Source organism: Fukomys damarensis, unplaced genomic scaffold, assembly GCF_012274545.1.
Source record: "Fukomys damarensis isolate Sample0158 unplaced genomic scaffold, DMR_v1.0_HiC HiC_scaffold_23, whole genome shotgun sequence".
Taxonomy (NCBI): domain Eukaryota; kingdom Metazoa; phylum Chordata; class Mammalia; order Rodentia; family Bathyergidae; genus Fukomys; species Fukomys damarensis.
Window position 1 is genome coordinate 9,872,215 of NW_022900935.1, and position 18,348 is coordinate 9,890,562.

At 48.6% G+C, this 18,348-nt stretch overlaps 1 protein-coding gene across 1 annotated transcript in view; it reads left to right on the top strand.

Moving 5' to 3' along the window:
• The window catches only part of Tcea3 (transcription elongation factor A3), a 55,424-nt gene that overhangs the window by 23,125 nt on the left and 13,951 nt on the right, over nt 1–18,348 (top strand). The window contains exons 6-9 of the mRNA XM_010625982.3: nt 2,529–2,591; nt 12,975–13,138; nt 13,296–13,352; nt 17,201–17,355. Of these exons, the coding sequence (XP_010624284.2) occupies nt 2,529–2,591; nt 12,975–13,138; nt 13,296–13,352; nt 17,201–17,355 (439 nt within the window). The remainder of the gene's footprint in view (nt 1–2,528; nt 2,592–12,974; nt 13,139–13,295; nt 13,353–17,200; nt 17,356–18,348) is intronic.

Below are 18,348 nucleotides of genomic sequence, written 5' to 3' on the forward strand. Positions count from 1 at the left end.
ACATCAAATTTAATAGCAGGACCGAGGATGTAGCTCAGTGGTATAGCTCTTGTCTATCACTTGCAAGGCCCTTGCTCGTGTGAGGCGCTGCAGCACTGAACTAAATCCCTGGCCCCTCAGCCTTTTTTTTTCTTTTTTTTTTGTTTATTGAGTTTATTGGTACATTTAGGGATACAGTACAGTTACATTCATTGTTGGGATCATGTACCTTTACATGGCAAGTCTTGATTCTCATTTTTTTCCCCTTACCTCTGCCCTCCCTTCACCCCCTCCTCCCCTCCCCATCTACAAACACTTTATTTTCATCTTTTCATTCTCTCACATTTTTTTCTTTTCCCTTTTTGTTCTTCCCCACCATCTACAAACACTTTATTTTCATCTTTTCATTCTCTCACATTTTTTTCTTTTCCCTTTTTAGCCTTTTTTTTTCTTAATGGTAACTCATTACCGTTATGTGCTCCACACACACTATACTATCCCTCCCCAGCAACACAAAAATAAGTCGATAAACTTAATAGCTGTTACCTCTGGGAAGTTTCTTCTCCAACCTTTTTGCATTTATGGACTATTTGACTTCCACAACAAGTGCTTAGAGAGCACCTATTGGGTACCAGGCACTGTTAAATGCTTGGAGTAGAGCCAGGCACGTATTTGACTGGGGCCCCCAGAAGCAGACTCTGACACACGGATTCAAGTGCAAGTGGTTATTTGGGAAGTGAGCCAGGAAATGCAGGCAGAGGAGTGGGGAGGGGGAGGGGGAGGGGAAGGCGGCCAGCAGCACATGCGGTGCTGGTTCGCAGGCAGCTTACTGCTGTGGGCAGCAGGGCTCAGAGCCTGCTGGGGAGCTCTGGGTGAGAGGGCAGAGCACACATCAAGTTGTCCCCCTTGAGGGCTTGTAACCTTGGTTCCCTTGTCCTCTGGCTGAGGGCTGCTACTGGGGTGGCTGGCTTGGAGAAGGCTGAAGGTGGAGGCCCAGGGCACGTACAGAGGAAGCCTGGGTCCCAGGGACCTGGGAGGGTGTGTGCCTGAGGGGAAACGGGCTCAGCAGTGTCCACCATGGTGACCAAACTCTGCTCTTAGGAACTTTCCTGAAGAAAAGTTAGACAATAAATATACTAAGGAAGGAAGCTCTAGAGTGTGTCTGTGATAGTTAACTGATTGTGTCGACTTGAGTAAGAAATGCCCAACTAAACTGGATCATCATAGCTCTGAGTGTGGCTGAAGGGACTAGCTAAAGACAGAAGACTCATCCCCAGTGTAAGTGGCGCCAAGCGATCGGTTTGTTGCCTGAATAGAATAAAAGATAAATGAAGAAGGAACGTAAGCTTCTGTTTCTTTGGAAGAGCTCCAGTCTTCACCTTCACCCCAGACATGTCATCAGCTTCCAGTGCAACCCATCAGCCTCCTAATGTGGACTTGCACGGGACACTATAGTGAGATTCAGGCCTTGAACTGGATCCTTTGGATCTGCAGTGCACAGACAGACCCTCTGCACTCTTCCGCACCTGATTCTGTGGCCACTGTAAGCCAATCTTGTAAATCATTATATATGTGTATATCTTACATTAAATCTGTTTCTCTACTAAGCACTGACTGATGTTAGAAGATGTCTCACGCTGTGTAATTAGAAGAAAACTGGATAAGAAGATGGGGAAAGTCAGGCATAATAGAGGCACATGCCTAGATTCCAGCATTTGGGAGGCTGAGGCAGGAGGATCACTGTGAGTTTGAGACCTCCCTGGGCTACATAGTGAGTTCAAGGACAGCCTGAACTACATAGTGAGACCGTATCTCAAAAGGCAAAAAACAGTCCCCGGTACCAAAAAAAAAAAAAAAAAAAAAAAAAAAAAGCAAAAAACAAAACAAGGGGAATGGAATTTATAAATATTAATTTTATAAAACCAATAAAAGGAAAAATGGCATTAGAGATCTTACAAAGAATGTAGCTAAAAGTAGTATAGAAAATTAAAAAAAAACAACAAAACCTTTTCACCTCTAATCTCATCACTCTAACCTAACAGTGGTTCTAGCATGTGGATGTATTTTCTTTCCATCTTTTTTCTTCTAGGCATGGGTCTTGTATGACTTCAGGCACAGCATACCTCTAATTTCGTCCCTTGCTGTTTCACTTGCCATCTTAAATTCAGTTTTTCCACCTATTTCCAAACCTGGTGAGCTTCTCCTTTCCTCTTCCTAAGGTGCCCTGTAGGAAGGCCAAAACCCCTCTCTCGGGTTCTCTGCCAGCAATGCCAGGAATCCAGTCCGCAGGGACTCCGACCGCCAAGGCTTGACAGACAGACAGCGAGGAGAACAAGGGCCCTCCGAGATCTAGTTAGGAGTAATTTGTTAATCACGTAACGGAACACATGTCATTTACCTGCAGATATTGGATGGGGGAGGCAGGGGTGAGCAGCCAGCATTGCCTGGACCCTTCCCCACAGGCCTCACTCCGGGATGCCTTCTCCTAGCCTCTCGGGGAATCAACAAGACCAACAAGACCATCTAATCTACAGTTTCTCTTCTTTCAGGAGAGACTCTGTGGACTCCAAGTCTTCTGCTATCTCCTCTCCAAAAAGGCCATCGCTGGAAAGGTAAAGGAAGCCACTGACTTTTCCTTTGCAGAGGTCCTGTTCAGTGCATGTCCCTCTCTTGGCTAATGGAGGAAGGGGAAACCTTGTGCATTATGTTCCTTCCAAATTCCAGGACACCGCCCCCACAGTGTGGCTTCCCCACAGGGGTGGCTGACCACATACATTACACCATCACTGTGCAGGAAACATTCTGAAGGTCAAGTTGAACCCAGGAAGGACCAGGATCTCTGAAGCCTGTCCTTGGAGTCATTATCTCTGGATTTGGGCTGAGCTGGTTAGGGTATCCACCCTCTGGTACCAAAAATCAAGTCTCTCACTCATCAGATACTGAGGGAGGGCCTAGGAACTGTTCCAGGCACCAGAGATACAAAAGGAAACAAAAGAAACAAAAGCCTTCACAGTCTCATTTACATACAGTGAATACATTATATGGTGAGGCGCAGGGAGCATACTGGGTGATGGGGAGGGTTGGGGGGGGGAATAGTTCTGGGTCCTTTAGAAACCAGAACTGCTGGAGGGCATGAGCATGGGATTATGGGATTGCATTACCGGGTTTAGGAGTCTTTTCCTGCAGGGGCTGGAGTGGGAGCTGAAAGACTGGTAGGATCATTCAGGAAAGATGTGACAGTAGCGTGGGTCAGGGTAGTGGTGGGGAGACAGGAAGAGGGTGTGGACAGGGTCACATTTTGAAGAGGTACCTGGCAGGATTTCCTGACAGTGGATGTGGGGTATGAGAGAAAAAGCAGAGCCCAGATAATCCCAAGATTTTTCCTCTTTACGGATAGAGTTGTCATTAGTTGACCTGAGGAAAACTGCACAGAAATAAGGTCTGGGGCAGAATATCAGGAGTTCAGGCTTAGAACCCAGGTATGTGGTGCACACCTGTAATCCCAGCACTCTGAGAGGCTGAGGCAGGAAGATCAGAAGTTCCAGCCCAGACTAGGCACTAGTAATTTGCAGAGATCCTCATTCAAAATGAAAAAGGGCTGGAAATGGAGCGCAGTGTAAAGGCCCTGGCTCTATATTCCGTATTGCTATTTAAAAAAAAAAAAAAAAATCAGGCTTGTATTGTGGATTTGCACTGTGTGCTAAATCATTTAGGCAGAGAAGTTGAATAAAGTTGTACAAGAAAATCTAGGTCATAAATATGAATTTCAGTCATTAGACAAGATTATGGATGAAGGAGTGAGTGTGAATTGTGGCCCAGCAGGGAGGTCAGAGGAGCAGGCTGGGAGAGAGCGGGGTAGGCCAGGAAGTGGGGTGGAGATGGATTGAGACAAATGGTGAGGGTCCGAGAGCCATACTGGGCAGCCTGGCGGAGAATGAAGGTATCGATTTCTAGGAGATTATGTGAGAGAGATGAGCGAGTTATTTTAAGCCTAATGTACCAGTGAGATTGCCACTGGAAAGAAGAAGGAGGGTACAAAAATTAGGTCACGCGAGGCTTTAGAGATTAAGCAGGCCTGCAGTGTGCCAAGAAAGTGCCAGCTCCAGCAGATGAGCCGGGACTTAGCAGAGCGCCGACTGCTGACTGGAGGCGGGATTGAAGCTGTGTCCCGTTCCTGAAAGAAAGAGTTCTGCGGTGGATTAGCAATGTCTGCTGTGAATGAGGCCTGGGAGCGGGGCCTCCAGGGTGGTCTCAGTTCTTCACAACGGGGCTCCTTTCGAAACTTGTGGAAACGCTTTTGGCTGTTGCTGTGAGTTAAGGGGAGGGGAACGACAGGAGACACTCCTGGCATGAAGGAGGCAGGGGCTACGTGATGCTAAGTGACCAGGAATGGGAAGGCTGGCCCTTCGTAAAGCAGCGTTCTAGGGCCGGGCAAGGCACCGACCACTAATTCCGTTCTGGGTTTGAGGCTGGAATGAGAACATCCCATAGTGAGATAAGGATTTATACCTCTCCAGGCTTTGCTTCATGACCTTGAAGCTGCCTGACTCCCTCCCATGATGCACTTTCTCTCTGAGCAGAATGCGTTCCTCTTTCTAGTGGTTTGTATCACTTCCTGTTGGTTCAGTATTAGGGGTGGAAGACCGGAAGGGACACAAGTAAGACTTACGGATTCACTCTACCTCTAGTCACACTTTTTTCTTGCGCTCTCTGCCTGTCTGTCTCATCTTTCTTCTCCGTGTACCGTGTGTTGATAAGCGCGTCTGTGGAGTAAGTCCTTGCAAACTCAACATCCTCTGGGGGTCAAGGACGTATGTACACCCTGATCACTAGTGGAGACCACAGCGAACCGGGCAGTACGTGCCTATCTGAAGGGAGCAGTCCAGGCTGATTGTTGCCTTGTGGAAATGCAGGCCCCAAGTGCTGTATCTCTTGGGACTGTTGGGTTTTTCGTTTGTTTGTTTGTTTTTCAGATGGGGGCCCTATGTTGCTCAGACTCATCTCGAAGGCCTAGACTAAAGCAGCTCTTCTGCTTCAGCCTTCCGAGTAGCTGGGACTACAGGCACATATCACCCTGCTTGGCTTTCTTCTAGGGTGTTGTGGGGTTTTTTTTCTTTGTTTTGCTTTGTTTTTGGTTTTTCTCTTGCTGAGGATTGAACCCAAGGATGCTTTACCATCGAGCTGCACCCCCAACCCTTTATTCTGAGACACTGTCTAAGTTCCCAGGCTGGCCTTTAACTAGGGATGCTCCCAAATTAGCCTCCTGGATGGCTGGGATTACAGGTGTATGCCACTGTGGTCAACTTGTTTTCCGGTTTGTTTGTTGTTGTTGTTTTATTTTGTTTTTTAAGGAAAGTTGGCCACCTAGATTTTCATATGAAACTTCTAATGGGGGATATCTGATGATTGGCCTTCAAGGGCTTTGCACTAAGCTATGTCCCAGCCCTTTTAAAAATTTTGTTTTTTTTTGAGACAGGGTCTCACTATGTAGTTGAAACTGAGCTGGAACTCACTATATAGCCCAGGCTGGTCTCAAACTCACAGTAATCCTCCTGCCTCAGCCTCTGAGTGCTGGGATTACAGGCATGCGCCACCACGCCCGGCCCCTTTTAAAAAGTTTTTAAATTTTGAGACAAGGTTTCACTAAGCTACTGAATTGCCCTGACTGGCCTCAAACTTTCAATCCTCCTGCTTCTGCCTCACAGAGTTCTGGAATTACAGGCATGCCCTATCACAACTGGCTGAAACTTCTAATTTTAAGTATTGACAAATATTCCTATTTTTCTAAGACATAGCAGGGCACAAAACATTATTTGTAAGCTGACCATTTGCAGTCTGTAAGGCCAGGCTAAGATAGAAACTCATAATCTCTGATTTTTGTGAATCTAACCATGAACCTAAAGCACACACCAAAATGCTTGCTCTTCAGAGGGAAAACAATAGAAACAACTATGGGAACACAGGAAGGGTGTCTCGATATGACTGGCAGAGTCAAGGAAGACTTTATGGGTGAGAGTTTTCGAGCTGGGAACTGAAAGGTAAGTAGGAGTTTGCCTAGTAGGCAGACTGGGAGAGGGCATCCTAACCAGCAGGAATGGCACATGCAAAGATGTGGCAGGAGGGGTGAGTGGCTCTTGGAAGTGTACCTGGAATACCAGGACACTGATTGCGAAGGGCACCGTGATGGCAGGGAATAAAGTCGCACTTTTGAAAGCTGCCTTTAACCTGGCTGTCAGAACCCTTGAAATTTGGCAAAGCAGCTACAGTACCGTGCAGCTGGCAGTGCAGTAACAGAAATGCCCTCGAGGTGGCGCACAGGGGCAGGATTTTCTTTTTCTTTTTTTTTTTTCTTTTTGAGAGCCGATCTGAATCTGTCATTCAGGCTGACCTAGAACTCACTTTGCAGCCCACACTGGCCTTGAACTCGAAGCAATTCTCCTGCCTCAGCCTCCCAAGTACTGGGATTACAGGCATGAGCCACCATGCACACGGGGGCAGGATTTTTTTAAGGACTGGTGCTGGTGCTGGTGCTGCTGTTGACCCACCAGGGAGCAGGAGGAAGCTGCCGATAAGTCCAGCTCTCCACCCCTACTCCTACCAATGATGATTTCTTTGAAGGTTGACATGGTTTCCAATTCTGTGCATTGAAACAAAATGAATGTGGCTTCTGAAACGCCACCCAGACCCAAATTCCAGCCACTCAGCCAAGCCACACTGGAAAGTTGAGGCTGGGTGTGCTTTGCCGAGAAGGTGGAGGGAAATTCTCTGAGTAGCCTTGCCTTGCTCCAGTAAGAAGACTCTGGAAAGCTCTATTAGAGACATAGTGAGAGGTGTTGAAAAGAATTGGAAAGGCAGACAGAAGTTTGTAGTGACTTTGCCATTTGGTAGTTTGGATGGATGATCTTGGACAAGTCTACTCAGGTCTCTGAGACTCAGCCTATTGATCTGTAAAATGGGAATAATTCTCACCCTCCTGTTTGAGGTCATTATGAAAATTAAGTGAAGTAAAGCACTGTACCAGCAGGGTATGGTAGTACACACTTGTAATCTGAGCCCTCTGGGAGCTAAGGTGGGTGTATCGCAAGTTTGAGCCAAGCTTGGGCAACTCAGTGAGACCCTGTGACAAAAAAAAAAACAAAACGCACAAGAAAAGGGCTGGGGATGTAACTCAAAGTGAAGGCCCTGGGTTCAACTCCTAGCACCACCAAGAAGAGGGGGGGAGGGAGAGAAGGAGAAAAAGAAATGCCTTAGCGCTATTTCCAACCCACATATGCTCCATAAACATGTACCCCATTAGTGATAACATTTGCCATGCACTGTGATTATCTTTATAAATTGCCCGGTACTTTGTAGTGGAATTCTCTTGGGTTCTTAAATCATTTCAACAATCCCATTAGGCGGGTATTACTGTTATTCCTATCTTACTTGTATGAAAGCTGCAACTCTGAAAGGTTAAGGAACTCACCAAGGCCACACAGCTATACAGTGGGTGTCACAGCCTTAGGACCTAGGAAGTGGGGTCGGAGCCTGGGCCCCTGGTGAATACCACGTCTCCCTGTAGACATTCCAGAAGTCTGTCTTTGTCTTCCTTCAGAACAGCAGCTCAAGGTGGGGACCTTTAGGGTTTTTCCTCCGGGAGCCCTAGGCCTGGAGGACTTGGGCTGAGGCCAGCGAGGTGCAGGAGATAGTAGAGCATCCTTTTCCTAGGCCCACAGAAGTCCCGCCTCCCCCAGTTCAGCTCTGTCTGGGCCTCTGAGGGGGTCCTCATCTGTCATTCATCCATTCACCTTGCAAAGCTGTGTCCAGTGCCCCCTGCAGCTCTGGTGTGGGTGCCTGAAGAGAGCGCTGAGTGATCCCCGAGTCCCTGCACTCCGGAGCCTCTAACCTGGAGGCGAGGTCCACGGTGTTTATAAACACGTAAACGAGTTAATTATAGATTTGGATACATTCTGTGGAGGAGAGAAAGCAGGCAGGGACGGTGTGCCCTGCTGGAGGCGGCCAGGGAAGGCCTCCCTGAGGATGTGACAGGAGCTGAGGCTGAGCCCGGGCTGGCAGGAAGGCAGCAGTGGGGGAGGAAGAGCCTTTCGGGAGGGGCAGCCGCCCGTGAGAAGGTGAGGCCTGAGGCAGGGCCTCGGGTGTGTGAGGAGCTGGAGGAAGCAGCACTGTGGGGAGCTTCTGCAAGCTGAAGGGCAGTGTGGCGTGATATTAGGGCAGAGGGGGACGGGGGACACAGTGGGGCTAGGAGGCCATGGTGAGAAGTCGGACTTGATGCTGAAAATAAATGGAGCCCTTGGAGCTGGGAGTGACTCAATCGTACGGAAGCTTTGAGGTCCCTTTGGCTGCTGTGTGGAAAATGGATCTTAATCGGGCAGGAGGACCATGGAACCAGCCTTGGGGCTGTGTGGCTGTGCAGGTGAGAGCACAGTGGTGAGACAAGAGGAGGGGGCGGTGCAGCAGCACCAGGCTCAGGCCTTCCAGGCCACTCTCCCTCGGATCTTCCCTCCTGCCTAAGCCAGGAGAGCCCGCTTGAAGCTCAGAACCTCGCCCCTCGGCTCTGCGCCAGCCTCCCTGTGGTCTGGTAGAGTTGTGTAGAATCAAGGATAAGTTAGTCTAGAATGGTAAGCTGTAAACTGCATTAAAATGCATAAATATGTCGCACGTGCCCCAAATCCCAGCTACTCTGGAGGCTGAGGCAGGAGGATTGCATGTTTGAGGTCAGCCTGGGCAACTTGGACAAGAACCTATCTCAAAACAGATAAAAACAGCTGGGTGTATACCTCCGTGGTAGAGTGTCTCTGGGCTCCATCCTCAGGACTGCAAAAAATAAAAATATAAAAGAATAAACAGAAGTGAGGGAATCCTTTTGGACAAAATTTTTCAGAATTCAAAGCTTATGCTACACAAGAGCACAGACTATGCTCCCGCCTACCTCATCAGTGTAGCAACACAAAGGCGTCTTAGAGGAACATCAAGTCCCCATAAACACAAAAATCCTACCAATTTAGGGGTGTCTGGTGACAGAGCAGATCTGAAGCCAGGAGAAACAGTAAGAGTTGGGGTACAAGGGGACCACTGGCAAAGTCCACACCAGGAAGGCTCTCAGGATGTCGGATGAGATTCTGTTGTAACCCCAGGTTTTTAGTACTGGGAAGCCCAGGCTACTCAAACACAACTCCTTGGGCCTGAAGACTTTCCCAGAAGCTCAGCAGCCTCTTCTTCCTGGAGGAAAGAAGTTTATCCATAGGCTGAAAGTAAATGGGAGAAGTAGCTGCAGATCTAGACCTTGGGGTTGCCTGATGCAGCTGTCCAGACTGTGCACTGTACAAATCCAGGAGCTACCCAGGTAATAGTGTGAATGCTGCTCCCCAAGTTAGGAAACCCAGCAGCTTCTCAGATCCTTCTATAAGGGCTCAGTGTGATCAGCCACTGGACTGGAGGAGGGAACCCTACTTTCTTTGACTCTGATGAATTTTTTTGCTGAGCAAAGGCACTGGAATTGGCTGACAGATCCCTGTGGGTTAATGAAGGACAAGATGCAAAGAGTGGCAACATGAAAGTGGGGGAGACTTGCTCACTGCCAGGCTCCACCCAGAAGCAGCACTGAAAGCAGAGGAATTATTCAGCTATCACCAAATCACTGCAGCAATTCGGAGTCCAAGAGTTACCAAAAGGAATGCATAGCAAGCGTACCGTGGACTGTGGCTCTTTGAGTCTGCAGGGTCCTTTCCACCCCCATCTCCATCCATAATAACTCTGCACCCCAGCATGCTGAGCCCTCAACACTGCCTGTGTAAATCTGGGGCTTCCCTGCCCTGTGTGACCCTGTCCAGAGTGTATCGTCTCCTCCCCTCCTCTGGCGGCCAGCACCTCCCCTCCGTGCCTCTCCTCCTTACTTCTGTGGAACTAATTTGACCTTTCCTAAGCCTTGTTATGTTGGCATCAGGAAACTAACTGCACAGGCAGCCATGGGGATGCAGCTCATCAGCCCCTCACTGTGTCACCAGCCTCTCTCTTCAGGAGGATGCAAAGGGACCAGTGACAGTGGGAGTCTGAGCCTCAGCATGATTTTTCAGTTGCTTGTGCTAATATTTCATTGGTCTTTTTCCTTCATTATTTTTATCGTGGTGAAACATACGTAACAAAAATTGCCACCCTAATCTTTAGCACAAGAAAAATGAGAAAGTTTCTCATTTCCAATGGATTAAAATTTACCAAATATATAGAACAAATGAGATACAACATTGCATATTCTGGGCTTTCTAGCTACTCTTTTTTCTTTTTTACAGTGCTGGGGACTGAACCTAGGGCCTTCTGCATGCTAGGCAAGTGCTCCGCCACTGAGCTACATCCACAGCTGAGTTTCCTGTCCACATTTGGGGTTTTTTTGTTTGTGTTTTGTTTGGTTTGGTTTGGTAGTACTGGGGATTGAACACTGAACTACATCCCTGGCATTTAAAAAGTATGTTTTATTTTGAGACAGTCTTACTGAGTTGCCCAGGCTAGGCTTGAATTTGCATCCTCCTGCCTCAGCTTCCTATTGTGCTGAAATTATAGGTGTGTGCCACCATGTCCAGCTATCTGGCTACTCTTAGTCACCGTACTTTCTATATAAAATTTTCAAACTGTATATAACAGCAGGACATGTAGTTGAATGATAGGGTGTCTGCCTAGAAAGTGTAAGGTCCTAAGCCAGGAGTGGTGGCACAAGCCTGTAATCCCAGCACTTGGGAGGCTGAGGCAGGAGGAGCACCCTGAGTTTGAGGCCAGCTCGGGCTACATAGTGAGTTCAAGACCAGTCCAAAGTACATAGTTTATATAAACTACATACTATCTCAAAAAAATAAGTGTAAGGCCTTGGGTTCAAGCCCAGTATGAGAAAAAATATATATCTGTCTATGTATATATAAAACATAAAATTTAACCACTTTTCCACTTTTAAGTGTATAGTTAAATGGCATTGAGTATATTAGCCATGTTATGAAACCATTATGATCACCTGTCTCCAAAGTTTTTCATCTTCTCAAACTGAAACTCTATTTTCTTTTCTTTGAGACAGGGTCTCTCTTTATAGTTCAGGCTGACCTTGAACTATGTAGCCCAGGCTGGTCTTGAACACATGGTGATCCTCCTGCCTCAGCCTCTCAAGTGCCAGGATTACAAGGGTGTGCCACCACACCTGGCTTCCATATTCCTTAAGGTGCTTCCCGCTTTGCCTTCCTTTCACCAGCCACGTCCTGCTTTCTGTTTCTGTGACTTTGACAAGTCTGTGTTCTCCATGTGAATGGAGTTATGCAGTATTTGTCCTTTGGTGTCTGGCTTGTTTCACTGATAATGCATTCATAGTTCATCCGTGTCATAGCATGAGTCAGAATTACCTTCTTTTTATGGCTGAATAGTATTCCATTGTATCCCTATGTTATATTTTCTTTATCCATTCTTCTGCCTCTGGACACTTGTGAACAGGAAAACAGGAAGCCTGTTTGAGCCGCCAGAACAGAGTGACCACTTATGATTGTCAAATGTTAAAAAAAAAAGAATGTTTTATTACAGAAGTGGATATATTCTTTATAGAAAATTTAGAAGATGTGTAAAAGAAAAAGAAGAAAATCAAAGTTAACTGCTATTAACATAGTGTTATGCCCTGAGGTGCCCCCCATTCTCAGGTTGAAACCCCAAGTCCAGTGTAACTCTGTGGGTAGACAGGATTTTCATGGCTGTTTTTTTTTTTTTTTTTTGGTACTGGGGATCAAACTCAGGTCCTTGAGCTTGTGAGGCAGGTGGGTGGGTGGGAAGAACCACTGAGCTAAATCCCTGGCCCCTTTCATGTCTGTATTAATGCTACATGAGGTCATAAGAGCAGAGCCCTGAGCCAAGAGGTTTAGTGTCCTTATAAGAAGAGACATCAAGAGCGCACTTGCTGTGTCACGTACCCCATGTGGAGATGGCAAGAAGGGCTGCCTCCTACAAGCTGGGAAGAGAGCACACAGCAGACATGCAACTGGCCTGCGCCTTCCTGTTCATCATCTTGAGCTATGAGGCTGTGGGACACGTGGTTAGCCTTCCAGTGTTCTGTGAATATATGTGTGTTTGTGTAATGGGATCATTCTTAGGCAGCATATTGTAAGGTTAAGAAAGAAGGGGATTTAGCTCAGTGGCACTGTGCCTGCCTTGCAAGCACAAAATCCCGAGTTCAATCCCTGGTACCAGAGAGAGAGAGGGAGAGAGGGAGAGAGAGAGAGAGAGAGAGAGAGAGAGAGAGAGAGAGAGAAGGTGTTGGAATCCAACAGCCCTGGGTTCAAGTCTCAGTGGTGGGGCATTCTAGGCACATCTTGGGGTGGAACTCGCTTGCTTTTTTCCCTCCTCTGTAAATGGGGGTGGCGAGACCTTCTATCTCCTGGCACTGCTGTTAGGATTAAATTAGAAAAAGCTCCTAAGGAGTCGGGCACAGTTCTGGTACCTAGGAAGAGCCAGTCTTCTTCAATGGTGGCAAGTCTCTCAGGAGACTGCAGCCTCCCAGAGGGAGCAAGCCATCTCCACTTGACTATCCTATGCTTTGAATAGAATAGGACAGAAGGCAGGAAGGAAGGGAGGGAGGGAGGGCGCAGGGAAGAGGGGACATTCATGTATCTATGAGAGAAGCGAGCGAGTGCACACTCGATGATAGCATCATGATTGGTGTTGTCGCCCCATTCTCTAGAAGCTGAGCATGGTGTTTGGCTAAAGAGTGTGGGCCCCTGAGAGCTCGGAGGACTGGGTTTGGATTCTGTTCTGACTGGCTCCCGGATGCCTGAGCTGAGTCCGTGCACCTGTCAACGCATCCGTTGCTAACACGCGCCTCGAATATGTGAACGAGATTAGTACTGACCTTGGGGAGTTAGCGTGAGCCGATCCTTGTCAGGTGCTAAAATAGCCCCTGCTTCCCAGGGTGAGAGGAGGGCATTCATGAAACCACGCCAGCTTCATCTCAAAATGCCCTTTGCGATTGTCATCCACAGATCAAATAGCAGCACATCAAAAGCCGAGGCCCCTCCGACACCCAGCAGCCCCTCCACTCCCACATTTGGCCCCTCTGTCTGCCTGCTGGCTCCCTGCTATCTCACAGGGGACTCTGTCAGGGACAAGTGTGTGGAGATGCTGGCGGCAGCCCTGAAGGCAGAAGGTAAGAGGGCCTGGGCCAGGGATGGAGCAGGGAAAGGGTTCCCGAGGACTGGGAGGCATCCTCTGGCTCTGCACCCTCCTGGGGATGGCTTTGTCCCCAGTGCAAGCTGACAGTCCTGGCAAGGTCATGTCAGTCTCAGTTTCCCAATCTCTTTTAGATGATTACAAGGACTATGGAATCGACTGTGACAAGATAGCATCAGAAATTGAAGATCATATCCTTAAGCTGAGCACGGGCTGTGGGAGCCTGGATAGTGTCGTGGGGCTCTGGGGAGGGCTCTGGGGACATCCCTGCTCTGCTGTCCCTTGATCACTGCTGAGAATGACCCCACCAAGGGGGTCCCAACTGATCAGACTATAGATGAAGTAACTGAGGCTCAGGGAGGTGAAGGCCCTGCCAAAGCTTATGAAGCTAATAGTTGCAACGTTGGGATTTCAACCCAGAACGTGTGACTTCAGAACCACTGTGCCAGAGGGGCTGAGTCTTGATGTGTCTCCGTGGGTGAAGTCATTACCTGGGTTCCAGTAGATGGAGAGGACAGCGTGTCCCATGCTTAGCCTTTCTCCTTCATTTGGCGACCACAGCTCCCACTTCTGACTCTCTGCTAGGTACCAGGCACTGTCTGGCACTTGACATTTCCTACCTGTTAACATTTCCAACAATCTCTGTGAGGCATGGGGGCTGTTGTTCCCATTTTACGTATAAGGAAACTGAGGTTCAGAAACTACTCAGTGTCGGGGCTGGCTGAAGGCACTGGTCTTTGAATTCTAGGTCCTGAACTCTTTCCTTGGGCCCATTCCCCGCTTTCCATCTGCAAGGGGTCTTGTGTAGACAGCGGAAGTGACTGTCACTGCGATATGGGCTAAAAGATTTTTGGCTTGGGAAAGAATCTCTCTCTCTGTCCTTGGTGCATGGGATTTCTTGTACTGAAGACAAAGGTTTGCTTGTCAAAGAGGTGTGGAAAGGGGAGGGGGATTCCCCAAAGGAGAGGGAGTCTATGTGTCACACGGAGTGTGTGAGATCCTTTGAAGGCTCCCTGGGTCTCCCCGGGTGCAGCTGAGCCCGGTCCCAGGTCCCTGTTCAGGGTGCCAACTCTAGGTGACCTTGGTCCTGTGCCCCCTCTGGGGAGCCACCTGTTGCCCACTCTCCCAGCCAGCCTTGCTCTGGCACCCAGACCCGCTACCTTGTTCCTCCCTGACTCGGGGCAAACGTGGGTGAATGACAGAGGCAGGGAGTCAGCTTCCATGTGGGCAGCTAGGGGGCCGAACCTCTGACAGGCAGAGGAGCCCCGAGCCTTCGCCTCACCTCGCTTTTATTCACGGGCACAAGCAATCAAGGTAACACAAGACTCATCTGCTTTCCGATACCATTAGTACGTTCTCTGGAAACAGCTTAACCTCAGCTGTCTTAATTTTTCCCTAATGTTAATCACCCCCGAGTACAGCCTTTCTCCTTTGTGCTCGCGGAGGAGACCAATTAGGCCTCAGTTCTCCTCTGGTCATCCACACCTGGGAGCTCATGTGGGTCTGCTGGGGAAGAAGCCCTGGGGCTGAGCCACAGACATCAAACCTGGCTGTTCCCACCCCCTGTCTAGGCCATCCCTAGTGCCCCCCAGTGTTCCTCTGCCATTGTCCAGTGACTTGCTGTCCCCTTTTCTCCAGAATGTTTGTCCCTCCAGCAGGTCCCTTGCACCTCCAGGCACAGTCTGAAGTAAAGGGGATGCTCAGGACCTGGTTTCTTGCCTGTGTTTTGCTCCTTGCTTGCCTCCTCCTCGCCACTGGATGTCCCTGCCCTTCTAAGAAGAGGGGACAATACTGTGGCAGCTCCTTAGCTTTTGTCCACAGCCACAGGAGGACGAATGTGGGAGCTTGAATGCTCTGTGCCGCCCACAGTTCTGTCCTTTGGATCGATCATGGCATGCATGGGCACAGATGCCCCCCTCTGAGGTGTCGGAGGCCCCGGGGCTGCTCTCCACCTCATCCTCCCCTGTGTTCTTGGGAAACAAACGGAGGAGTCAGATGAGAGTGTGGCCAGCCCAACTGTCCCTGCATCTCCACAGATCCACACTCCAAAAACCCCAAATGGCAGAATTTTTTCTCATTGAGTTTATTGGTACTTTTTAGGTATAAGGTACAGTTACATTCATCATTGGGATCTTGTACCTTTACATAACCGATTTTTTTTTTTTGTACTGGGGATCAAACTTGGGTCCTTGCAATTATGAGGCAGGTGGTGGAACCACTGAGCTAAATCCCTGGCCCTACATGACAGATCTTGGTTCTCATTTTTTCCAAATACCCCTGTCCTCCCTTCACCCCCTCCACCCTTCCCTATTTACAAAGATTTTGTTTCCATTTTTTCCTTTTCTCATATTTTTTCTTTCCCTTATCTCCTTTCCCCTACCCTTCCCACTTCCCCTACACCTTTAGCCCTTTTCTTCCTATTTCAGTTGTACAATTTTAATCCTATTTACACTTTTTGTTTTTCACACCAGAGAAACTATTTGGTATTTATACATGTATGTCCTATTTATTTCACTTAAGAGTATGGCTGCAATATGCATCCATTTTCCTATAAATGACTCTAGTTTCTCATTCTTTATGACTGAGTAGCACTCCATTTTATAGAAAAACCACATCTCCTTTATCCAGTCTCCAATTGATGGGAAATAGGGCTGTCTCCAAATTTTAGCTATTATACACTGTGCTGCTATAAACATGCACATATATCACTGTGGTATGATTCTTTTAATTCTTTTGGAAAGATACCCAGAAGAGGGATAGCTGGATCAAATGGAACCTCTAATCCTAGTTGAGGTATCTCCATATTGATTTCCACAGTGGTTGCACCAGTCTGCACTCCCACCAACAATGGGGAAGGATTCCTTTCTCCCCACAACCCCGCCAGAATTTGTTATTGGCTGATTTCTTGATAGTAGCCAAAAAGAGCTACTTTGCTTCATTTGTTAGTTTTTTGTTGTTGTACCAGGGATGGAACACAGGTACTTGTACTTTTGAGGCAGGCGGTGGCACCACTGAGCTAAATCCCCAGCCCCTGAATGGCAGATTTTTAAACACATATTTTGGCTCTCAAATGTATTGGTGGCATATTCTTTTCTTCTCACATTTTTATTGCACAGAAAACATTAAAACAACAGCAGAAGGAAGCAGGAACCCCACCTCCCCTCCCACCACCCCTTGCAAGTCAGCTGTTTCCATTTTCCACTTTCCCTAGTCTCTCTCTTCTCTGGTTTTTCTCAGCAATGGCTCTACCTTCCTGGCTCTGCTTGGCTCAGGAGACCACGCAAAAGGCTGTGTTCCCTGAGTGCCTCCTGAGGGTAGAGGGGCGAGTCCTGTGTGGGACAGAGTGTTTGGACAGAAACTCTCTGTGGTTGGTGGCCAGGGGCACCGGCTTCCTTCAGGTGAGTGGAGACAGCGTGGCTGTTAAGGACTGGCGCCCAGCCCTGCCTCTGCTGGGAACGGGAGTAGTAATGGACCAGCCGTGCCCATAGTGGGCTCCAAGGGGTAGTAATGTGTATTACTAAGGAAAACGGGGAGAGAGTCAGTGACCAAAAAATTGGGAACCACCCGATTACACAAGGCTAAGCAATCTCTCTGAATTGCTGCTCAGAGCTTTGCACAGGGGGTACCGAACCTTTTCCTCTGCTAGTTCGACTCAGCCTCCAAGGGGCCCTTCTAGACCACATACTATCTTCGTTGTCATCCTCTCAGCAGCCCACGAATGCTGGGCATTGATATTGTGTCTTGTGGCTTGGCTCAATCTTCATAACAGGCCTGACTTTTATAAACGAGGAAACAGAGGCACCAGGAAGTCATGTGACTCAGCTAAGGTCACACAAAGCCAGGTGTCTGACACCCTAGGGCTTCCTACAATCTAATCGCACCTTGAGAGATCTTTCTTGTTTGATGCTCCACTGACCCCAGATGCCGAGTGGGGAGCTGGAGGCCACTAAGGTGCCTCCCTCCCCTATAGAAGGCCGAAAAGAGGAGGAGGTGTCCCGGGGCCCTCCACAGATGGTCGTTTGGCCCTTGACGCTGCCACATATCTACCAGGAGCTCAAGAGCACCGACATGAAGTACCGGAACCGTGTGCGCAGCCGCATCAGCAACCTCAAGGACCCCAGGAACCCGGGGCTCAGGCGGAACGTGCTCAGCGGGGCCATTTCCGCTGGGCTCATCGCCAAGATGACGGCAGAGGTGAGGAGCTACTGGGACTGACGTGTGGTGAGCCGAGAAGTTGGCTCTGGGCTCTGCCAGGTCTGGGAGGTGGTGGCTTAGGACCCAGTGAGCCAGGGGGCTTTTTCAGCCAGAGCCATCTGTGCCCGTGACGGGGTTTCTAGACGGTGAACTCGGCCGGATGCTATTAAGTGCTGCACCACGCACCTTCACCCCAACTGACAGGCACCAGGCCTTTGAATTTCCAGGTCAGAGTTAGTGTCTATATGTGGGACCTTGGAGAAATGTTTTTCATTCCCAGTTTTTCAGATGCGGACACTGAGGCCCAGAGGAGTAAACTGGTTTGTCCATGCACACAGCTAGACAGAGTTGAAGTCAGCAGGCAGCTGTCTGGTCCCAGGGCACCTGCTCTTCGCTGCTTTTTGTTTTTGTTGTTGTTGGTACTGGGGATGGAACTCAGGACCTTGTGCTTCTGAAGCAGGCGGCAGCATCACTGAGCTAAATCCCTGGTCCTTTTGTTTGTTTTTTGAGACAATGTCTTGCTATGTAATTCAGGCTGGCCTCAAACTCATGGTGGTTCTCCTGCTTCAGCCTCCCGAGTGCTGAGATTACAGGCGTGTGCCACCACGCTCAGCTTTTCACTGCTTTGTTCTCTGCCTTTCTGTTGTTTAGTCCTAAATCCCAGTATGTACCCAGCTGTGGGCCAAAGCCAGAATAGGAGTCAAAGGTAAAGAGACAGATTTACAAATATGTACAGTATAACACGGAGTGGTAAATTGCCGTGTTTGATCCACCCTAGGAATTTGAGGGAGGACTTCACAGGGTCAATAAGGGGAGAAAAGGGGAACAAACCTTTTGAGGAAGCATAGAATGATCAGATGCTTGGGAGCTGTGCCAGCCTGCCTGAGTCTGAATTTCACTTCTGCCGCTTAGCTGTGTGATCTGTTTTTCCATCTGTAACGTGAAGGTGATAAGAATAACAGCTATGTTGTAAAGGCTTACATGAGTTAATAT